The sequence below is a fragment of the Acanthochromis polyacanthus genome, chromosome 17, assembly GCF_021347895.1.
Source record: "Acanthochromis polyacanthus isolate Apoly-LR-REF ecotype Palm Island chromosome 17, KAUST_Apoly_ChrSc, whole genome shotgun sequence".
NCBI classification, from domain to species: domain Eukaryota; kingdom Metazoa; phylum Chordata; class Actinopteri; family Pomacentridae; genus Acanthochromis; species Acanthochromis polyacanthus.
Window position 1 is genome coordinate 19,958,934 of NC_067129.1, and position 17,726 is coordinate 19,976,659.

The 17,726-nt window shown below is 40.4% G+C and overlaps 1 protein-coding gene across 2 annotated transcripts; it reads right to left on the reverse strand.

Annotated features, from left to right (window-relative positions):
* Positions 1 to 256: 256 nt before the first annotated feature.
* On the reverse strand, positions 257 to 10,738 carry aifm1 (apoptosis inducing factor mitochondrion associated 1). Of its 2 annotated transcripts, none has more exons than XM_051937488.1 (15): positions 9,144 to 10,738; positions 8,964 to 9,035; positions 8,442 to 8,563; positions 8,166 to 8,296; positions 7,130 to 7,220; positions 6,846 to 6,930; positions 6,685 to 6,761; positions 6,238 to 6,346; positions 6,023 to 6,127; positions 5,822 to 5,910; positions 5,592 to 5,732; positions 4,916 to 5,058; positions 2,778 to 2,902; positions 775 to 962; positions 257 to 686 (listed from the first exon to the last, which is right to left on the reverse strand). In XM_051937488.1, exons 1-15 carry the CDS (start codon positions 9,301 to 9,303, stop codon positions 615 to 617), a joined length of 1,710 nt encoding a protein of 569 aa, XP_051793448.1. In that variant the 5' UTR covers positions 9,304 to 10,738; the 3' UTR covers positions 257 to 614. The 2 variants fall into 2 exon arrangements, with proteins under 2 accessions (XP_051793448.1, XP_022049010.2); XM_022193318.2 differs by having other exon boundaries at positions 6,023 to 6,130; positions 9,144 to 10,736.
* Positions 10,739 to 17,726: the final 6,988 nt, after the last annotated feature.

The following is a 17,726-nucleotide window of genomic DNA, read 5'->3' on the forward strand; positions in this document are numbered from 1 at the left end:
GGTGCCTTTTATACAAGCCTGCTTGTCCCCATTTAATCAAACAATAAGTGCTTTTAGCTGAGGTCAGACTTTTGACTCACTCAGTTTTCGTGTCCAATCACTGTAGTTTACATGTATGACCACAGCTAATCTGCCAAGCAGAGCACATTTCGCTCCAGGACAGATGATCCCAACTACACAGACTTCAACAACCATCAAAACAATCACAGTTCAGAATGAAGGTCAATTTCAGTCAGTGCCAGTATCTAGAAGCAACTCCACTTTAAAAATAGCTTTTATTGCAGCTTTTCTCAGACCAAGCTGCTCTGATCACACAGAGGGAAACAATCAATGGACAACATTTTCAGCCTGGTGGAGGGGAAAGCACAGACAATCACACAAGTCTGGTGGTGGCAGGAAGATGATTTCTCTTGAAGAAAACAAACAAACAAAAAAAAGCGCAGCAGATACAAACTCCAAATATGAAAATATTTCAGCGACGTGATACCATTTACATTAATCCTCCCATTTGGTATGCATGACCAGTTGTGTCTCAGAGAATGTGGCAATGACTGCCAGAGTTCAGTCTTCACACGAAGAGCAACTCCCTCCCATGAACGTGAGCCTCTGCCATCCTAATCCTCATGAATGTTGAACAGCTTGGCCACTTCATTCAGATCTGCATGCTCCTCTCCATCCTTGATAATCTGCAAACAACAGACACAAGTAGTTTTACGATAACCGAATCCATATTTAAATACAAACAATGCCACAGAGCATAGCGACTGTGCTTACCTTCCTTGCAATGGGCATCCTGTTGAATACATTCCACAGGATAATGCCCACCACCACTTTGTCTCTCAGGTAGAAGATGACTCCTTTGCCATAGTCGTCTTTGTGAGCCACAGGAGGAACGGGTGTCACAGAGGCCACTGGGCTGGTGGCCGTGTCCTCTGTTTCACTTTCCGAGCGGATCCCAGTACCTGCAACACATTCACAAGATTTAAAGAGAGGCTCAATCTGAACCATTGTCCACAAAGTCACTTTTTAGGTTTCATTTGCAGTATTAAAGGGTTCCATATCATGCCTCTTTTTAGCAAATTAATGAAAGTCTCACATGCCCCATGAATGTGTCTTTCAATATCAAAGATGGTTCAGTTATTCATTATAGCCATGGTTTAAATGGGCCGTTTCAGGGTCTGCAGCTTTAAATACAGCTGAGCTGCTGCTCTCCACACCCCCTTCAAGAGGAACATCTCTGTGTCTGTGATCGACATCATGGAGCAAAACAGTTCTCATAGCAGCTGATTGACATAAATGAGTGTGTGAGACCAGGATTTTCCATCACTTCTAACTTTTTCTCCAAGCAATAATTGGTTATGAAAATATTGCAGAATTCGCAGCAGTTGTTGCTATTAACTTGTGTACAGAGTGGAAAATTAGACCCTCCAGAAAAACGCAGGCTAAAATCCTTGATTATGCGAATAAATATGTGGGGTTTTTATGCCATTTTATGCGTGGAAATTGCAGAAAGTTGCAAAGTATGCGAATAGTTGTGAAACATGCAAAAAGATGTGAAATATGTAAGAATTGGGAAAAAAAAGGTGATTCTTCTCCTACATCCTGCTACTAGGACACACACATCCCTTACTGAGGTTAAAACACTTTCCTATTCATTTTTTAAGAAATTGTAATTGGGGTTTAACCACAAACACACGCATACACACCCCGGTGCGCTCCTTCACTCGCCCACACACCCACCCACACAGCGCACTCCCTGGAGAAGTGCTGCAACACGGTTGATTTTCTTCGGTGGTCCAGAACGATGTTGCATGGGGTGTGAAAAAGTTTCCCCCCACTTTCGTGCAGTAAATCTGTTTTGCCCGGTCTCTGGCTGAAATATTCGTAGGTAAATGTGATCTTTGAGCATTCGCCATTCTTGTTTTTCGTCTCTGAGAACCGCGCTCCGCATCAGCTCGTGCTTCCAGTGTGTGTGTGTGTGTGTGTGTGTGTGTGTGTGTGTGTGTGTGTGTGTGTGTGTGTGTGTGTGTGTGTGTGTGTGTGTGTGTGTGAGAATGCGCGAACTGATGGCGTCAGGCCGGGCGTCATAAAAACTCACTCACAACTCCATTTATATTGGTTGTAGTTTTCTCATTTTATGCGGGAATTGTGAAATCAAGCGGGACCCGCATATTTCTCTTTTTTGTCGTGGAAATGTGAGATTCTTGCGGGAATTATGCGCTGTTTAGCGGGGATTATGCGGCCTTTTGGGAAATAATTGACCCCCGCATAATCAGCGGTATTTTGGTGATTAATGCATGAATTCATGCGATCGCATAATCGCATTTTTCTGGAGGGTCTAGAAAATGGCTATGAATGACTGCTAGTCAACATGTAGTCTTTATGAGCTACAGTTCAGTCACTACTTCACACTCATTCTTATGTGTGGTAACAGAAACAAAAAATGTATAAATGAGAACAGCTTTATGAGGAATTCAGCTGCATCAAAGTCAAAGTGCAGTATATGAGAGCACAGAAAGCAAACAGATGTGAAATGCAAACAGAGTTAAGATTGCATTTAAACTCAATTGTCCACATGAAAACACAGTCAGCACTTGTTTACTGGTTTCACACCAGTTTCAACCATCTCGGAATATCCCTTAGCATTAGTTTTCACAGAGCTCTAACCAGTGAGCATATAATCAAGTAATCCACTCAGTATGCTGGGAGTGCATGAAGGCTCTTGTGTTCACTTTTGGGATTTTTTCATTTTTTTACTTGCCAATGAATGTTCTTACCGGACTTTTCTGTAGCGGCTTTCGGTGTGTCCTTGGCAGTGGCTTTGGCAAATACGCCTACTGTTGGCAGACTGCTGTCAACGATCCCGATGGCCTCGTAGCCTACATCAGGACCCAGGTCACTCCTATGAGAACACATGAGAGCTTGTTGCATTCTCTCTCCTTTGATCCCTGTTATTATAACAACCTCCAATCCCACACAGATTTTCAGATTAACTCAAAGAACGTACTTTGTTTAAAACACATCTTTTTTTTTTTTAACATCCTAATGATTGTTTTAAGTGTTAGAGAATTCCAGTGTGTTTCAACCTGGTGTATTTCCAATTAATGTTTCTCCAAGCGTCATGCTAACTTTGTGCTCTTTGTCTTGATTGTAGAGATTCAGGGAAATGTTGTTCAGCAGGGTAAAAATTGGTTTTCTTTAGAAGGCTACAGGGAGCTCATGATAATTGCCCGCTTTTTGCCCTTTACAGGCTGTTCTGTGCAACTGCTCACTTCCCTGCATCTACCTCATCTGGAGGTGAAGAGTGCAAAGTCAACATGACACTTAAAGCCGACACATTACTGGGAAATACATTAGATAGAAATAAACAGGAATTCTCTTATACACAATATACTGCATATTGAAACTAGGCATACAGTTATTTTATGCCAAGAAGTTGTACCTACATTTTCTAAGGGAAAAAAATATACTGTTTCTTTTTCTTCCCAGTGTGAAGTACAGAAACTGCCAGCTTTAAAAACTTTACTGTCAGAACAGGTTCCCAAACACAGACTGTTCCTATTACAAACACACACACACACACACACACACACACACACACACACACACACACACACACACACACACACACACACACACACACACACACACACACACACACACACACACACACACACACACACACACACACACACACACACACACACACACACACACACACACACACACACACACACACACACAAAGCAAACAAGGCTGAGAGGACACTTGTTAAAAATTAAGCTGTAAGCTTCACTGACAGCCCCCTACAGCTGCGAACTGATGAGTTTCAAGATAGCTGATGACCTGAAGTTATGTTACAATTCGCTGACCTTCACAGATTACATGCTGCCCACAGAGCCCGTACACCAACTCTGCTAATTCAGAGCAATCTGGAGCAATGGTTTGTGGGGAAATTTGCTGACACATTTTCAGTCTTACAGTTCCAGCATCCCTACAAAACTTGGAAAGCATTTTCAAAATAGTGTAGCCATGCAGAATCTAAAATTGAACGCTACATTTCATATACAGCATTTCACTGAAAAACTGCTTCTCAAAATGTTCAGCGTTTGATTTTATACTGTACAACAAGTTATATATATGAAAGCAGTAATTAGCAATGTGAAACAGCTCCCTGTTGCAGCAATAAATATGTGCTTTTTGTCATTTAGTGCAACATATTCCTCATGATTATTTTGATCCTTATTACTCTTTTTAATAGAAACAGCAGCATATTGCCTGACATTATCTGCCGGTGCATCAGCTATGCTAGTTTGGGTATATTTTGGACAGCAATGAACCTTTGTTATCAGTGAAACATAGTATCTCACCAACTGTGACTAACATGAAGTCACAGCATTCGTCTGGGTAGTGAGAGCTGCATTCCACATTGTAGTTCAATCGTGGTAACTCCCTCATTATCTGCTACACTCCTCCTGTGATCTTATCAGTAATGTTAACAAAGTTAGATCTTTTTCAAGACTATACTTAAAGTACTATCTGAGTAATACAGCCCTCTGCTGGCAACTCTTATATTAATGTCCTCTAAAGGCATTTTAAATATTTTAGACTTAAAGGTATTCAGGACTTCAAAGCAACCATGCATGCTCATCTGACTTCTAAAAGGATTACATCTCAGTCATTTGCAGAGTTGTACATGTTAACCGTTGTTCAATTATTCAAACGTATTCAATGAATGTGGTCCTGTGCGGTCAGCAATTTAGACAGACTCTTTCTTTCTTGAATATTTTTTCTTAATTTCTACTTTTATCTGGCTTCACTGCTTGCAGCTACAGCCCTATTTTGGTTAACTGCTTAAAATCTGTGACCCATGAAAACCTCAAGTTTGCATTGTGAGCAAGAAACTAACACCCACCAGAACATAGACTGATGCCAGTAGGGTTTGCTGGCTCCTGTCATGTTCTCTCCTGCTAGTCGACCACTCACAACAGCGTGATCGTGGTGCTCCACTCGTCTGCGGCCGAGTCTGATGTCGTAGAAGCATGCAGCATCTCCTGCCTAAACAGAGATAGAAGGAATTGACTACAGATTAGAGTGTATAATTATTAGTCCATGCTTAAAGTTACAGAAAAGTTCTTATTGTTTAAATAAAACACTCAACTCAGAGGAGTCGATGGACATTACAGACAATACAGTCTATGATGTGTGAACTATGACCTGATATGGCCTGAGGAGGGCACTGTAATAAAAGATTAGGCTTAAAATTTCAAAGAAAAGCACAATTACTCATCATATACTATGAAGACCTGTCAGTGGAAGCTGTTCAATGTATGTGTTATTGGTCCGAATTGGTTAAACAAGGCTGAGTTGTATTACTAAATGGCTGTGACCTCCATGACAGCAACTCAATTTATTTTGAAAGGAGATGAGATTCAGCCCCACAGGGTTGAACTGACAGTTAAACTGATCGATAGATGCTCTAAAATGTCCAAAGTTCATCAAAGTCAGCACAGTACATGTTCTGTCACGACACTGAATCACTTTATTGCTGTTTATGGAATACTTTAACTTCCACATGAACATGAACTTACCACCCAAATATTGGACCTAGCTTGCAGTTCTGCATTGACCCGATAACCGCCAAAGTCAGAGTCCACCTCCAGACCTGCTGACTTGGCAAGATCAACGTTAGGCTCCAGGCCGACAGCTGCAACAATGTGATCAGTTGTCACCTGCAATATAAAGCACAAGATGATCAGCAACTAATGAGCATTCTGTATTTACTGCTTTAGGCTCCATTTGGGTGGCTATGTAAACTTACCAATCGGCCATCTTTCAGATGGATTTCTAACCTATCATCTTTGCAAGTCACAGATTTCACCAATGCTTCTGAGATGACTTTTACACCCTCTAGAACACCAAGGACAGAGAATCATTACGTATTATTTAAAAAAAAGTGAAAATATTAGATTTTTAAGGAAAATCTCTTCTCTGGTAGTAAGAAATTACGTGGGACATGAACCTCTTTTGACTTTTTCTGTTGTCCAGTTGCTCAGATACTCAGGCAGCACTTTTCCCATGTTACCCTTCTCAGGGAACATCTGTATCACCTCCAGGCCAGACTCAGCTGCTAAAAAGAGAAAGCGAAAGAGCAACGACTAAGACACGACTTAATTCTGTTAAACATCAGTATTATCGTCTATTCTGTCACTTTTTCGGCCTGTCGGGTCGTCTTACATCTCCTGCCAAGGGCACAGGCCAGCTCGCTGCCCAAGAAACCGCCTCCGATGATTGTGATGGACTTTGCGTTTCTGGAGACGTTGTCAAGTGATTTGAAATCCTCAATCTGTGGTGAAAAACCATTTCTACATCAAATTTACATTTTTATGTGATAATGATATAGTGTACATTACAACAGACATGTTCCATTATTTAAAAAAAAAAAAACAACTACACTATTTCAGAGGGACTGTATTTTAGAAAAACTGTCAAAACATGCACATATGTTAAAAAAAAATTTGTTGTCACCATTTGCAAACAATCCATTTAAAACCAGTCGTATTTTCCATGATGCTGTGCCATTCCTATTAGTCCAGCAGCCAAAATACAGTAAATCAGGATACTATCACCCAGACATTTTCAAACTGAAGCACAGCTGGCACCTCCTTGTGGCTGAACACTGACCTTGCGGAACAAAGTCGTCTTCTTCATCACCTCCTCTCCAGCTCTTTCGATGACCTGCAGGTTTCTTGGCACACCGCCTGAAAGCAGGAGTTCACATTAGTTTGGGTCTGGTTTAAGCCACATGCTATATTTTACAAAATAAATACTTTAAGGCAGCTTGCCTGTAGCAATCAAACACTTGTCATATGAAATCTCAGTGTCATCGTCCAGTTTTACTTTGTTTCCTCTCACATCCATGTGTACCACCTAAAAATGGAAGAAATATTTGTGTTAACAGGTTTACTCATCACTACGAGAGACATACGACACAAACGTTCACATTTTGTATTTCTTCATCTTAATGAAGAAGTATATTTGTTTTTTCAAATTTCCATCTTTTACTGTGCACATTTACAAAATAAGCACACTGTGACTGACTGATAAACAAATAAACTTCTAAACAAACCTTTTTGCCAGTGAGAACAGCCACTCCCCCATTTTCTGCACTTGCCAATTCTTCTGAATTAATGTAGAATGACGGTGGCTGGAAGTAGATACTGGAAAATAAAAAACAGTAAGAAAATTATTTAACAATTTTCTTATTAAAAACAGATTCTTGCAATGTTTATACGACATTGCTGAAATGCCGCCACTATATATTGCACACATTCTAGTTGGGGTTATGACTTTGTGTCCATAAAAATGTTATTTACCATAATATGAAGAAATGAAAATTGGCAAATGCACAATACTCAAAATACAAGTGCAGAGAGGTGAAAAGAAAGTCTGTAAGCATAACTGCACTGAATGTTGTTCCTGTGTCAACCACATAGTTACATAAAGCTGCATAATTTATATTAGTATCATGACGTCAAACATGTTGACTTTTTCAAACAGCTTGTATCATGGACACTCTAAAGCCCCAGACACTCTGATTCACACTCATCTTCAACCTCACAGCACAGAAGATTTGTGCAATCACCAGAGTGGTGACCAGAATGCTCATGATCTCCCCTTCTGTTCCTGAGTTATAGCGTTAAAAAATGGCCAGAGAAGTGTTTCAGCAGAACATTACGCCATCACAGTGAAACTGACAATTGACCTTTTGGATATAAAATTTCATCACTTCATTATTTTATCCTGTTAGACATTTGTGTGAAATTTTGTCGTAATTAGTGTAGGAATTCTTGTGTTATCACCAAAGATGTGTGACCTCTGACCACCTAATTAATCCAAGTAGGCATTTGTGCCGAATGTAGTAAAATTCCTTTTGGGCATTCTTGAGCTATTGGGCTGGATGGATTAACAATCCAAAAACATAATGCCTCTGAACACAGCTGTGGCCAGAGGCAGTACAAAAGATAATAAAAAGATTTCACAGAACAAGCCAGTCTTATACTAATTGGGATAGACATAATGAGACAAAGTCTCAGGCAGACAGGAGGAATTCATGGCAATAAGGGTAAACAAGCTAAAAACACATTAGAGGACTTTAAGCACACCTTCTTTCTTTTCCATTCCATTGTTTGAAACGCAGTGTTTCCGTCACACTGGGATCATCAGAGAACCACAGCTCTTTTGAAAGAGGTGGTCTCATGTATGGAAGGTCTGGCTCATCAGTCACAATCAGTACCTGGAGTAAAAAATTAAAAGGTATTAAAGGCTACTTCATAAATGCAGCACGAGAAAAAAACAACACACAAGTTTGATACAGAAGCTCAGGTCCAACTAGATGCATAAAAATCTGAATTTAGAATGAATACAAAGGGTTGACTGACCCTGGCACCGGGGTCTCTGGCTCGAATAGACCGGGCAGCGGCGAAAGAGGCAGTACCTCCACCGATCAGGAGGTAGGGGGTGTGTGAGGGTACTTTGAGAGAGGCAGGGGTGGAGTCTGTTGCTGGAATATGCATGAGACAGCGACAGCAAGCACAAGAGAGAGACAGAGAGAGAGCAAGACAGAGCAAGGCAAAAAGCAAAAGAGAAAAGAGAGACACAATCAGTGAATGATCTTACTGGTACGCATGACTTACACAAACACACCTGGGAGAAGTTAGGGGACCTGGTAAACAAAAGGAATTCAACTTTTCACATGGGTGAGATTAACCTTTATCATTACAAGAACCCAAACAAAGTGAAAAAGGCATGAACAGGGAGAGAGGAAAGCTGTAGTGGGGAAAAAAGGTTAACATAAACAAGAGAAAATGTGTTTGAAATTAACATTATCAAAAAAGGGAAAAAATGATAAGGTCGTGTCTGCCCACTTCCCCGCTCCAACAGACGGTGGACTATGGTCTTACCACTCTCTGCCACAACTTCCGGCTGAGGCTCGGGTGGCTCTGCTGTGGGTGTTTCTGCTGCAGCTGCGGGTTCTGTTAGTATAACCGAATCATTAACCAGTCAAAATGAGACAAACGTTGCCCTCAGATGTGGTCAATGTACATCACGGCTTCCATGCACAGCTCTGACTGGGTGCTTACCACTCTCCACAACTGGTGCTGGGGCAGGCTCTGCGAGCTCGGCCGGGGCAGGCTCTGCGAGCTCGGCCGGGGCAGGCTCTGCGAGCTCGGCCGGGGCAGGCTCTGCGAGCTCTGCTGGTGCTGCTGGAGGCTCTGATGGCGGTGACAGTTCTGGTAGCATAGTGGTAAACTTCTATAATAACCTCTCATGTGAATTTCATCTGATTAGTGAAAGCAATTCTAAATGAAGTGTAGTCTGTGCCCACTTGAAACTCAACACAAAAGGAAAAGTAGGGCCCCAGTGACCAACCATTTAAAATACTCTGTCAAATGGAACTTCACATTTTCATTGGTTTCACCGGTGCACCTGGCATTTAGCACGTCTCTCCGTGTGCATCTCTGGCTGACCAGGCCTGTTCTGGTCACTAATATTCAAGAGAGAGGAATCCCACATTAAAACACCTTCCTTCACTCTTTTCAAAAACATTTGTGGCCACAGGCTTGTCTGAACCGCTGTCCTGTACTTTCTGAGTGGCTTCTCTGTGCACTGCTGCCTTATAGCCTCTACTGATCCAAGTGAAATGTTTTAGGAACATAAATAAATTGTAAACAAACTCTAGCATCTACTGCCAGCATAAATATGCGCTGTTAAGCAGACATTTGCAAATTGCAGCCACAAAAAAAAAAAAACAACCTGGGTCACACTGTCCTCCTTTAAACTACAAGTCTATGCATGCACATCAGTCACAGCTGGCCATTCACTACCACAAGTACATTTTCAGCCCATGGAAAACACTGTGATATGATAACAGTCGGCATTAAGCATTTTATTTATGCAAGGAGTGCAGCATAAGCACGGCTGTGAACAGAGTCTTTGCTGTCGAAGCATAAACTTTCTGACTCGTCGAGGCTGGCTGAACAAATCTGCCTTCCCACAGTGTTTCAACACCAGACACCAGCAAACTCAAGTGGTGAGGAGTCAGAAATAATACTGACAAAAAAATTTGACAATTAAATGTATTATTCGCAGTGGGGGAAAAAATCCATCCATCCATTATCTACACTGCTTAATCCTCATTAGGATCGTGGGAGGGACGGGGGTTGGAGTCTGACTTTGGGTGAAGGCAGGGGACACCCACTCAGACAAACAATCACACTCGCATTCACAACTACAGACAATTTAGAGTTACCAATTACCCTGAGCATGATTTGGACTGTGGGAGGAAGCCGGAGTGCCTGGAGAAAACCCATGCATGCACAGGGAGAACATGTAAACTCCATGCAGATCCCAGGAAGGCGGGGACGCAAACTGGGGATCTTGTAGCTGCAAGGCAAAGGGCTAATCACCAAGCCACTGTGCAGCCTCGGGTGAAAAAAACGTTAACAGAGATGTTTATTTATATTACATAATAAATATATTATATACAAGTTTAGTTTATGTGCACGTAATATGGAGCTTGGGCGCACCAGTGGAACCAATGTAAAAAGTTAGTCTGGAGCAATGTGGATGTCACAAAACTATAAGAATATTTTAAATAAGTAATCTGTCCACATAAATCTTACCCTCCTCAACTACAGGTGCAGCAACCAGTGTTGCTACCTCTTCTGGTACTGCTTCTACCACCGGCTCATCTGCTGTTGAGCAAATGCATAGTAGGGGTTTAAAGTAAACTCTTTAAATAGTATTGAAAGGGGAGATCATCAGGATCCATGCATTCTTCAGCTTTCCCCTGGGAAATTCTGCAGCACATTCATACTAACACAATGACAAGTGGAAGCTGCCCCATTTGTGGTTCAATTCTACAGAGTTGTACAAATTGTACAAACTGTATTTACCAGAAAATATTCTCAAGAACTTGAGTTAAGTTAGAAGTCTCCACATTAAAGGGCAGCTACCAATTATGAACACCACACTACAGTTAAGGGTAAGAAACATGTATTATCCCAAGACATTGTTGAGCAACAGTAAGAGGAAATGTCAGGCAGTACAAATTCCGTTATACCTAAAATATGATAGCAAATAAGCCAACATATTTGTAACAAATACTATCAACTCCAAACAATATGTCCCACAAGAAACAGAAATATCTGCAGTTCAGACAGGAAGTGTGCATGTGAGTTTCCACTGAAACTGTAAAGGGTTCATTCAGGGATGGGATCAGCAAGTTCTGATTCCAGCGGAAAGTTGTTGGGGGGGGGGGGGGGGGGGGGAGGCGCAGCGACTTCCAATCGCTGGGCCGTTTACAATCGAACGACAGCTTGTTAACGTCGTTAACAAGCTGTCGTTAACGTTGTTACCATCTCGCGGGACTATCAGCGACAACAAAGTGTTCAAACTTGAAATGAAATCCGCGGAAATCCGCGGATCCTTGAAATGAAATCCGCGGATCCGCGGAAAATTCCCATCCCTGTTCATTACTGAGGTTAAAAAGAACTTAAAGAAATCCAGCAGAACATAAAGACAACCAGCATGTGACACTAAATGCAAAAAGGTTCATGAAAAATAAACACATGCAACACAGAGAAGTCACAGATAGTACAGTAAACTTCTCAACCGCTGGATGTAAATGACATTCACACAGACAAGACAAGTTAGAATATTCTAAGGACCTCCCGTATAAAATGCATCATCACCATAAAATTGTATTTTTAACATATAGACAGCTGTGTTTTAGAGACTGTTTTTTAGAACTGACCTGACTTACCAGTTGGTGTCACAATTTCTAATAGCTCTCTTCAAAGTAAGCTATGCGCACTAAGTGTAAGATTATTTGACATCTAGTATATTCTAAATTTCCCCACACTACTTTTTGGTTCAAAGACACTCTTTATACAGGAGGCACATGTTAAACATGGCATGTGTGGATATAGTAAAGTAAGCAGACAACCTGGAGGCGGTGCAGTTGTTTCACTGGGAGCTGCAGCTTCAGCAGGAGCAGCTGGTTGTTCAGCTTGAGCAGCTGGAGGGCTCGGCTCCTCTGGTGAAGGTGCCGCTTCAGGTACTGGCTCAGGGACAGCTGAGGCAGAAATGAACAGAAATATCAACTTATATTCACCAATTAAAATGTGAGTAAAAGCAATTAGGCTCTTTGGAAATAGTGAATGAATGACTTAACCCTTGTGTTGTCCTGTGGGTCAAAATTGACCTGGTTTAAAGTTTGAAAATGTGGAAAAATATAGATTTTCACAGTGAAACTTCTGATGTCCACACTTTCAACATTTTGGTAAAACTTTGACATTTTTTTGGTGGAAAAAAAGAAATGTGAAAAATGTTTCTTAAGAACATTCACATAAAAATCAACCAAAATCCAGCGAAAATTTCTTAAAGAAAATATTAGAAGTTTAATTGATATATATGTAATCATTTTAGATATTTTTAGGACTTTTTTACTAATTTTTTCAAAATATTTACAAGAATTTTCTTGCCAAATTGGGGGGATTTTTTAAAATATAACTTTTAAGGGAAACTTTTAAGCAATTATTGGAATTTTCTTTCTGAAGGGTTTGCAAATTTCATAAATTTTGGGGATATTTTGCTGAATTTTTGGACTTTTTTCAGACAAGGAAAAAATATTTTTTGGTGCCCTTAATGAGGATAACACAAGGGTTAAACCAATCTGCAGCTAGTTCAAATACAGTTTGAAATGGAGTTTGTTTTGAATTCTCAAAATCTGCTGTTTACATGGAAATAAAGAGGAAGCTAAACTGTGAGCTGCAGAGTCAGCTGATTCAAGATCTGCACTTTCTGCAAGTAACCTTCAGCTATGACTTAAAACACAACCTTTCATCAAAGGAGTGACGGCTGCAAATATTATACAAGCGTCGCCCCTAAGAGATTGCAGCTTATCTGCTACAGCTCTGATGATTGACCATTGTGTCCTGGTTAAGCTTTTCTATGTAGTTTATTAACAGGTGGAGTTGGGTCTGTAACTCTAAAAACATTTCTCCCACTCAGACATAACAAAGAAAGACTCACCCTTTGTCTGTGCGGCTTCACAGCTAAAACACAAAAACAATCAAAATGTGGAAATTCGTAATAAACATGGACTTATCACATTCTCAGTGGAATTAAAAGTAAAGGGTGCAAGTTTTTACTGTCCCTAAAATTATGTTCTTCAAATCTCTCACCAAGTGGCTCTGATGACGGTTGCGGCTTCTTCTTTGGAGGATCTCTGTGATCTGGTTGTATTTCTTCAATACCTCTTGATATCTTTTTGTCTCCCTTCAACAGGAAGACGCCTGTGGGAATTAAAAATGCACTATATTTAGCTATATTTATTTATTTTATGGATGTGTCAATCAGTGCCGACTGCATCTTTCCTCAGTGAATATCAGCAGGGCGGTCCATTCTGGATGACAAACGTGTACGAACCAGCAAAGACATGGTTCTTTGCTAATGCATAGATTCTTATGCATAATGCAGAACTGTAACAGAGGTGTCTTTTCAGTATAAAACATATTCTGCGCATGAGGACAGAACCTTAAATATACAGCCAGAGTCCTAAAGAACTACACTGTGTTTGTGTGTTTTCCACATGAGAAATAACGAGTGCTGCAACAGATGGTGATAACACTCACAGAGCCCTGATATCAAACCTCATTGGGAGGTTATACGCACCTAGGAAAACTCAAGCCATTTTTTAAAGGCATTTCGTATTTTCTGTCCTTTCATGAAGTTGATTGAAAAATACGAACCACTCATGGACAACATTTTGAAACAGCTTACTCACAATGTCAGACTACAACACATGCTGCTCCAACCATGACGGTGTATTCAAGTTGTCTCCACCCAGTCCTCCCGGCCCGTGGACAGCCGCCTGGCACACATGTTGGTATTCTGCCATTGTTTAACCCTGGAAACAATGTGGCACATAACAAAAGCTCAGACTGACCAAACCTGCATTGATTTTAAAGATGCTCACAGATAGTAGGGATTAAAAATATATCTTGCAGTGCTAAGACCAAAAATGTGTATTTAGCATGGCCAGAGATTCTCTACAATCTTTGTTTATGCTCATTAGGTTTATTAGTTTCAGCTATCTGAATGACAAGGCTACCTCATTAAATACAGCATATATATTCACTATCTAGGAAATAACATCTCACTTTTCTTTTAGCTTGACACCAAAAAAGTTGAGGCGAGATGTAACACACATGCCACTAAATGTTTCACCCTCTTTCTTCAGTTTACAGTTGATTTAAAAAAAAGTGTCTGTGGTTAATACATGCAAAAACAAAAACACTACCATTAGAGAGTGTGCCTTGTGCAATCAGCAAGCCATAAAACATGTAGATGATTGCTACAATGAACATCATAGGGAGAAGAACAACTAGTGACCGCCTGTTAAGAGGTAACATGTAACTAGCAATCGCTTTCATTGTCAAATAATCTGTTCACTCTAGTCTAGATTACACGTTTAATTTGGTCTAAAACATGTCAGAAAATACTAAACAATTTGGGTGTTTCCCACGGTTCAAGATAACAAATGTTTTGGTTAAGATATGAAATTTACTGTCATAAAGTTGTAAAGGAACAAGAAAATAACTACACTGAAGAAGCCTGAATTTCACAGGTAAGACTTTTCTCCTTTAAAAAATTACTCAAAGTGATTAAATATTTATCAAGTGACAGAATAATTGTGGCAATTCTAATAACAGAGAAACCCTTTCTGAATTGTTCGACTACTTGCATGCTTCTGGCTGTATAAATCTATTCAGAATATGCCTTAATATATGCTACCTTTATGCTGAGGTGTGAGGCATCATTAAACATCTAGATTTTCTGCTGTACCCTGTACTTGCAAGTGATCACACACACAAATATAACCAATCTTTCAGAACTGTTTACTCCTAATAATAACAATACAATATACTGACATGAGCCCTATTGTACCTTTAAACATGCTGTGCAGAGGGACTGTGCTGTATTTATCCTTTTCTGGGTCACAGGGGCCGAAACCCCTCTGATCCATGTCAAAGTCGGCCTATGCAACATGGCAAACTGACGGGTCATGTAACATGGTGCAACACCTGCACTGCAACTGGCACTGAATTAAACATGTCAGTAACACGTGCGACTGTTCATCAGCATTGTTTACTGACAAGCTTCCAACGAAAAACACTGTAGTTTAAGTTAGCTAGTCAAGTCTGCTGCCAACGTCAACATTTTGCTAATTAGCCCAGTTAGCTTTCTAGCCACCATACGAAGGTCAGAATAGTTAAAAGTGAGCTAAGCTAACAACTCTACACCCTGTCTGTTTTACTGGCATTCTTGTGTAAGTGAGCGTGCTCCTTGTAATGAGTTTGAGGGAAGGCCAGGCAGCTAGAGACACATTACTGTGAGAAGTACTTACCTGTTCTCTTCACATTCTGCGGACACAGTGGAGGAGCTTCTAGCAAGAGGTGCAATTCTTTCCCACACAGTCCGACATTTTCAGGCATCGGGCTCCGGCTCCGCTGTAACGGCTCCCTGTTTACTAGCAGACTAGTCGGGCAGAGCACCAGCTAGTACTGTTTAATCAAGTCCTACTGCCAGTAAGCACTGACAACCAGCCGCAACGCGCCCGCCACAAGGCCAGAGACAGGTCATACGTTCCTGGGGATCATGGGTATTGTAGATCTTAGACATGAAAGATTGGTCACCATCAGAACTAAGCACGGATACGCGTTCACAACAAAGATGGCGTCGCCCTGATATCAGTGACAGGCGACTGTAGTGCCCTGCACACGCTGTATTTTATGTATTTGCGCCAAGGACAACGAGAATTTTAGTAATACTACAACTAACAGCAGCATTATCAACACTCATGTAAATCCAAATCTCAACCCTGTGTTAAATTCTGTTACACCGAGTGGTAGCTGTTTAAACATCTTCCTTCAAGGCTCTTTGGTAACTGCCGTAAACCTGGTTCTTGCTCGTGACATTTCTGCAGATAAAATACTAATACTGCCTCCACAGTTGTTGAACACCCACAGTCGAGGAAGACTTTCCAGGAAGAGACAGCAAAGACGAAAACAACAGAGACTAATCATCGTTTATAATGAGGTTGTGCATCCAAAAACACGCAAACACAATAGCCAAAAAAAAAAAAAAAAAAAAGCGCGGACTTCATAATTCTCACAAAACACACGACGTAATAAAAAACTTTAAAAAATGCTGGTGGTGGGGTGGATTCGTATTTTAACTCAGTGTATACATGAATGTCACTGCACTGCAATGTTGTGTAAATGTATGTGCATGCATGAGGGTTTAATGTAAATTGTGTATGCAAATTGTCACTGGATTTTCAAAACCCTTGAGTTGCATGATTATGGATTTTAAAAGGGTTAAAGAATTGACAGGGCGTCTTGTGTGCCCTCTGGTGGTTACTTAAAAATGAAAAAAGACATAGATGTCGAGGCTGTTGTTTTGGTATTGGACTGACTGCAAACAGCAGAAATGGCTAATTTGAAAGTTTTATAAAGTTGTCTTCTGCAGTAGCCCAGTCAAATAGGTCAGACTGTATGCAGCTTAAAGAGTATTGTTGGGAATCCCCCAGTGACAGTCTGTAGGAGTACCGAGTGTGTGCAGCAGAGGAGGCTGGTTTTCTGGACCATATTCTCTACAAACCTTTGTTTAACATTAATTCATTTTTTTAGAGATAACACATGAGGCACTGCTTTTCTCCCAAAGAGGTAGCTTTTCCAGCCCACGACATAGCGAAACAAAAGAACCAAATGCATAGATTTTTGGGTAGAATAAAGTTTTAAACCTATAACTTGTCATGACGAGTAAGAGTGTGTAGTTGGGATAAAATAACCTTAAAAGTGTAACTAAATTATTATAAAGTACTATTTAAATGTAAGAAACCTTTAAGCCATAACTTGTTAGTTGGAAAGTACTGTATGGATGAAGAACAAACCTTTGACTCTATAAATATTCAGACAGAAGATAGTATTTGTAGGGCAATAAACCTTTCAAACTGCTTGCACAGAAAGTAATATTTGGGTGAAGTAAACCTTCAGACCCATATCTTGATTTGTGGATAGCACAATAGCCTTTAAAACTATAAATCTTGTTCAGAAAGCAGTATTTTGAGTAGAAAAAAACAGGAAGAATCTGTCCTCTCTTGTTTAATTGACAAGTTTCCCATTACAAAAACTTAACTGAATATCTGAGTCACACTTGTGGAGAGATGCCTGAAAACTGAGATGGCACACAATAACATTCACATCGCAATATCTTCATACTTAACAGCTGATTAATGCTAATTGAATATTGTGAGTGAGCTAATAAGGCTTTCGGTAGTAGTGCAGCAGCTATGATGGCAAATTTACTGTTAACAGCAGTTCATGTCAGGCAAAATTGGTGAAAATGGTAATAAAGCAATTGCTTATTTTAAAATGGGAACTACTTTTGATTTTGATGAGGCAGATTTAAATATTTCCTTTTACAGAAAGTTATAAAGTTAATAGGATGTGCATGATTGGTGGCCCCTTGTTTGACTGAGAAGTTAACAGTGTACTTCCCCCAGGACAAAAGATAATTCATGGAAAACAAGCACTTGTGTTGCTCGAAACAACACACTGAGTGTATTAAAGAGGTCCCCGGTTCATTGCAGGGAA

Bases quoted from the DNA above. Each gene is read 5' to 3' on its own strand.
- aifm1 (XM_022193318.2), bottom strand. From the start codon at position 9,303: ATGCTACCAGAACTGTCACCGCCATCAGAGCCTCCAGCAGCACCAGCA. The intron at 8,564-8,963 runs GTAAGACCATAG...TGCATATTCCAG, and splicing joins GGAAGTTGTGGCAGAGAGTG to CAACAGACTCCACCCCTGCC. The intron at 687-774 runs GTAAGCACAGTC...TGTTGTTTGCAG, and splicing joins GGATGCCCATTGCAAGGAAG to ATTATCAAGGATGGAGAGGA.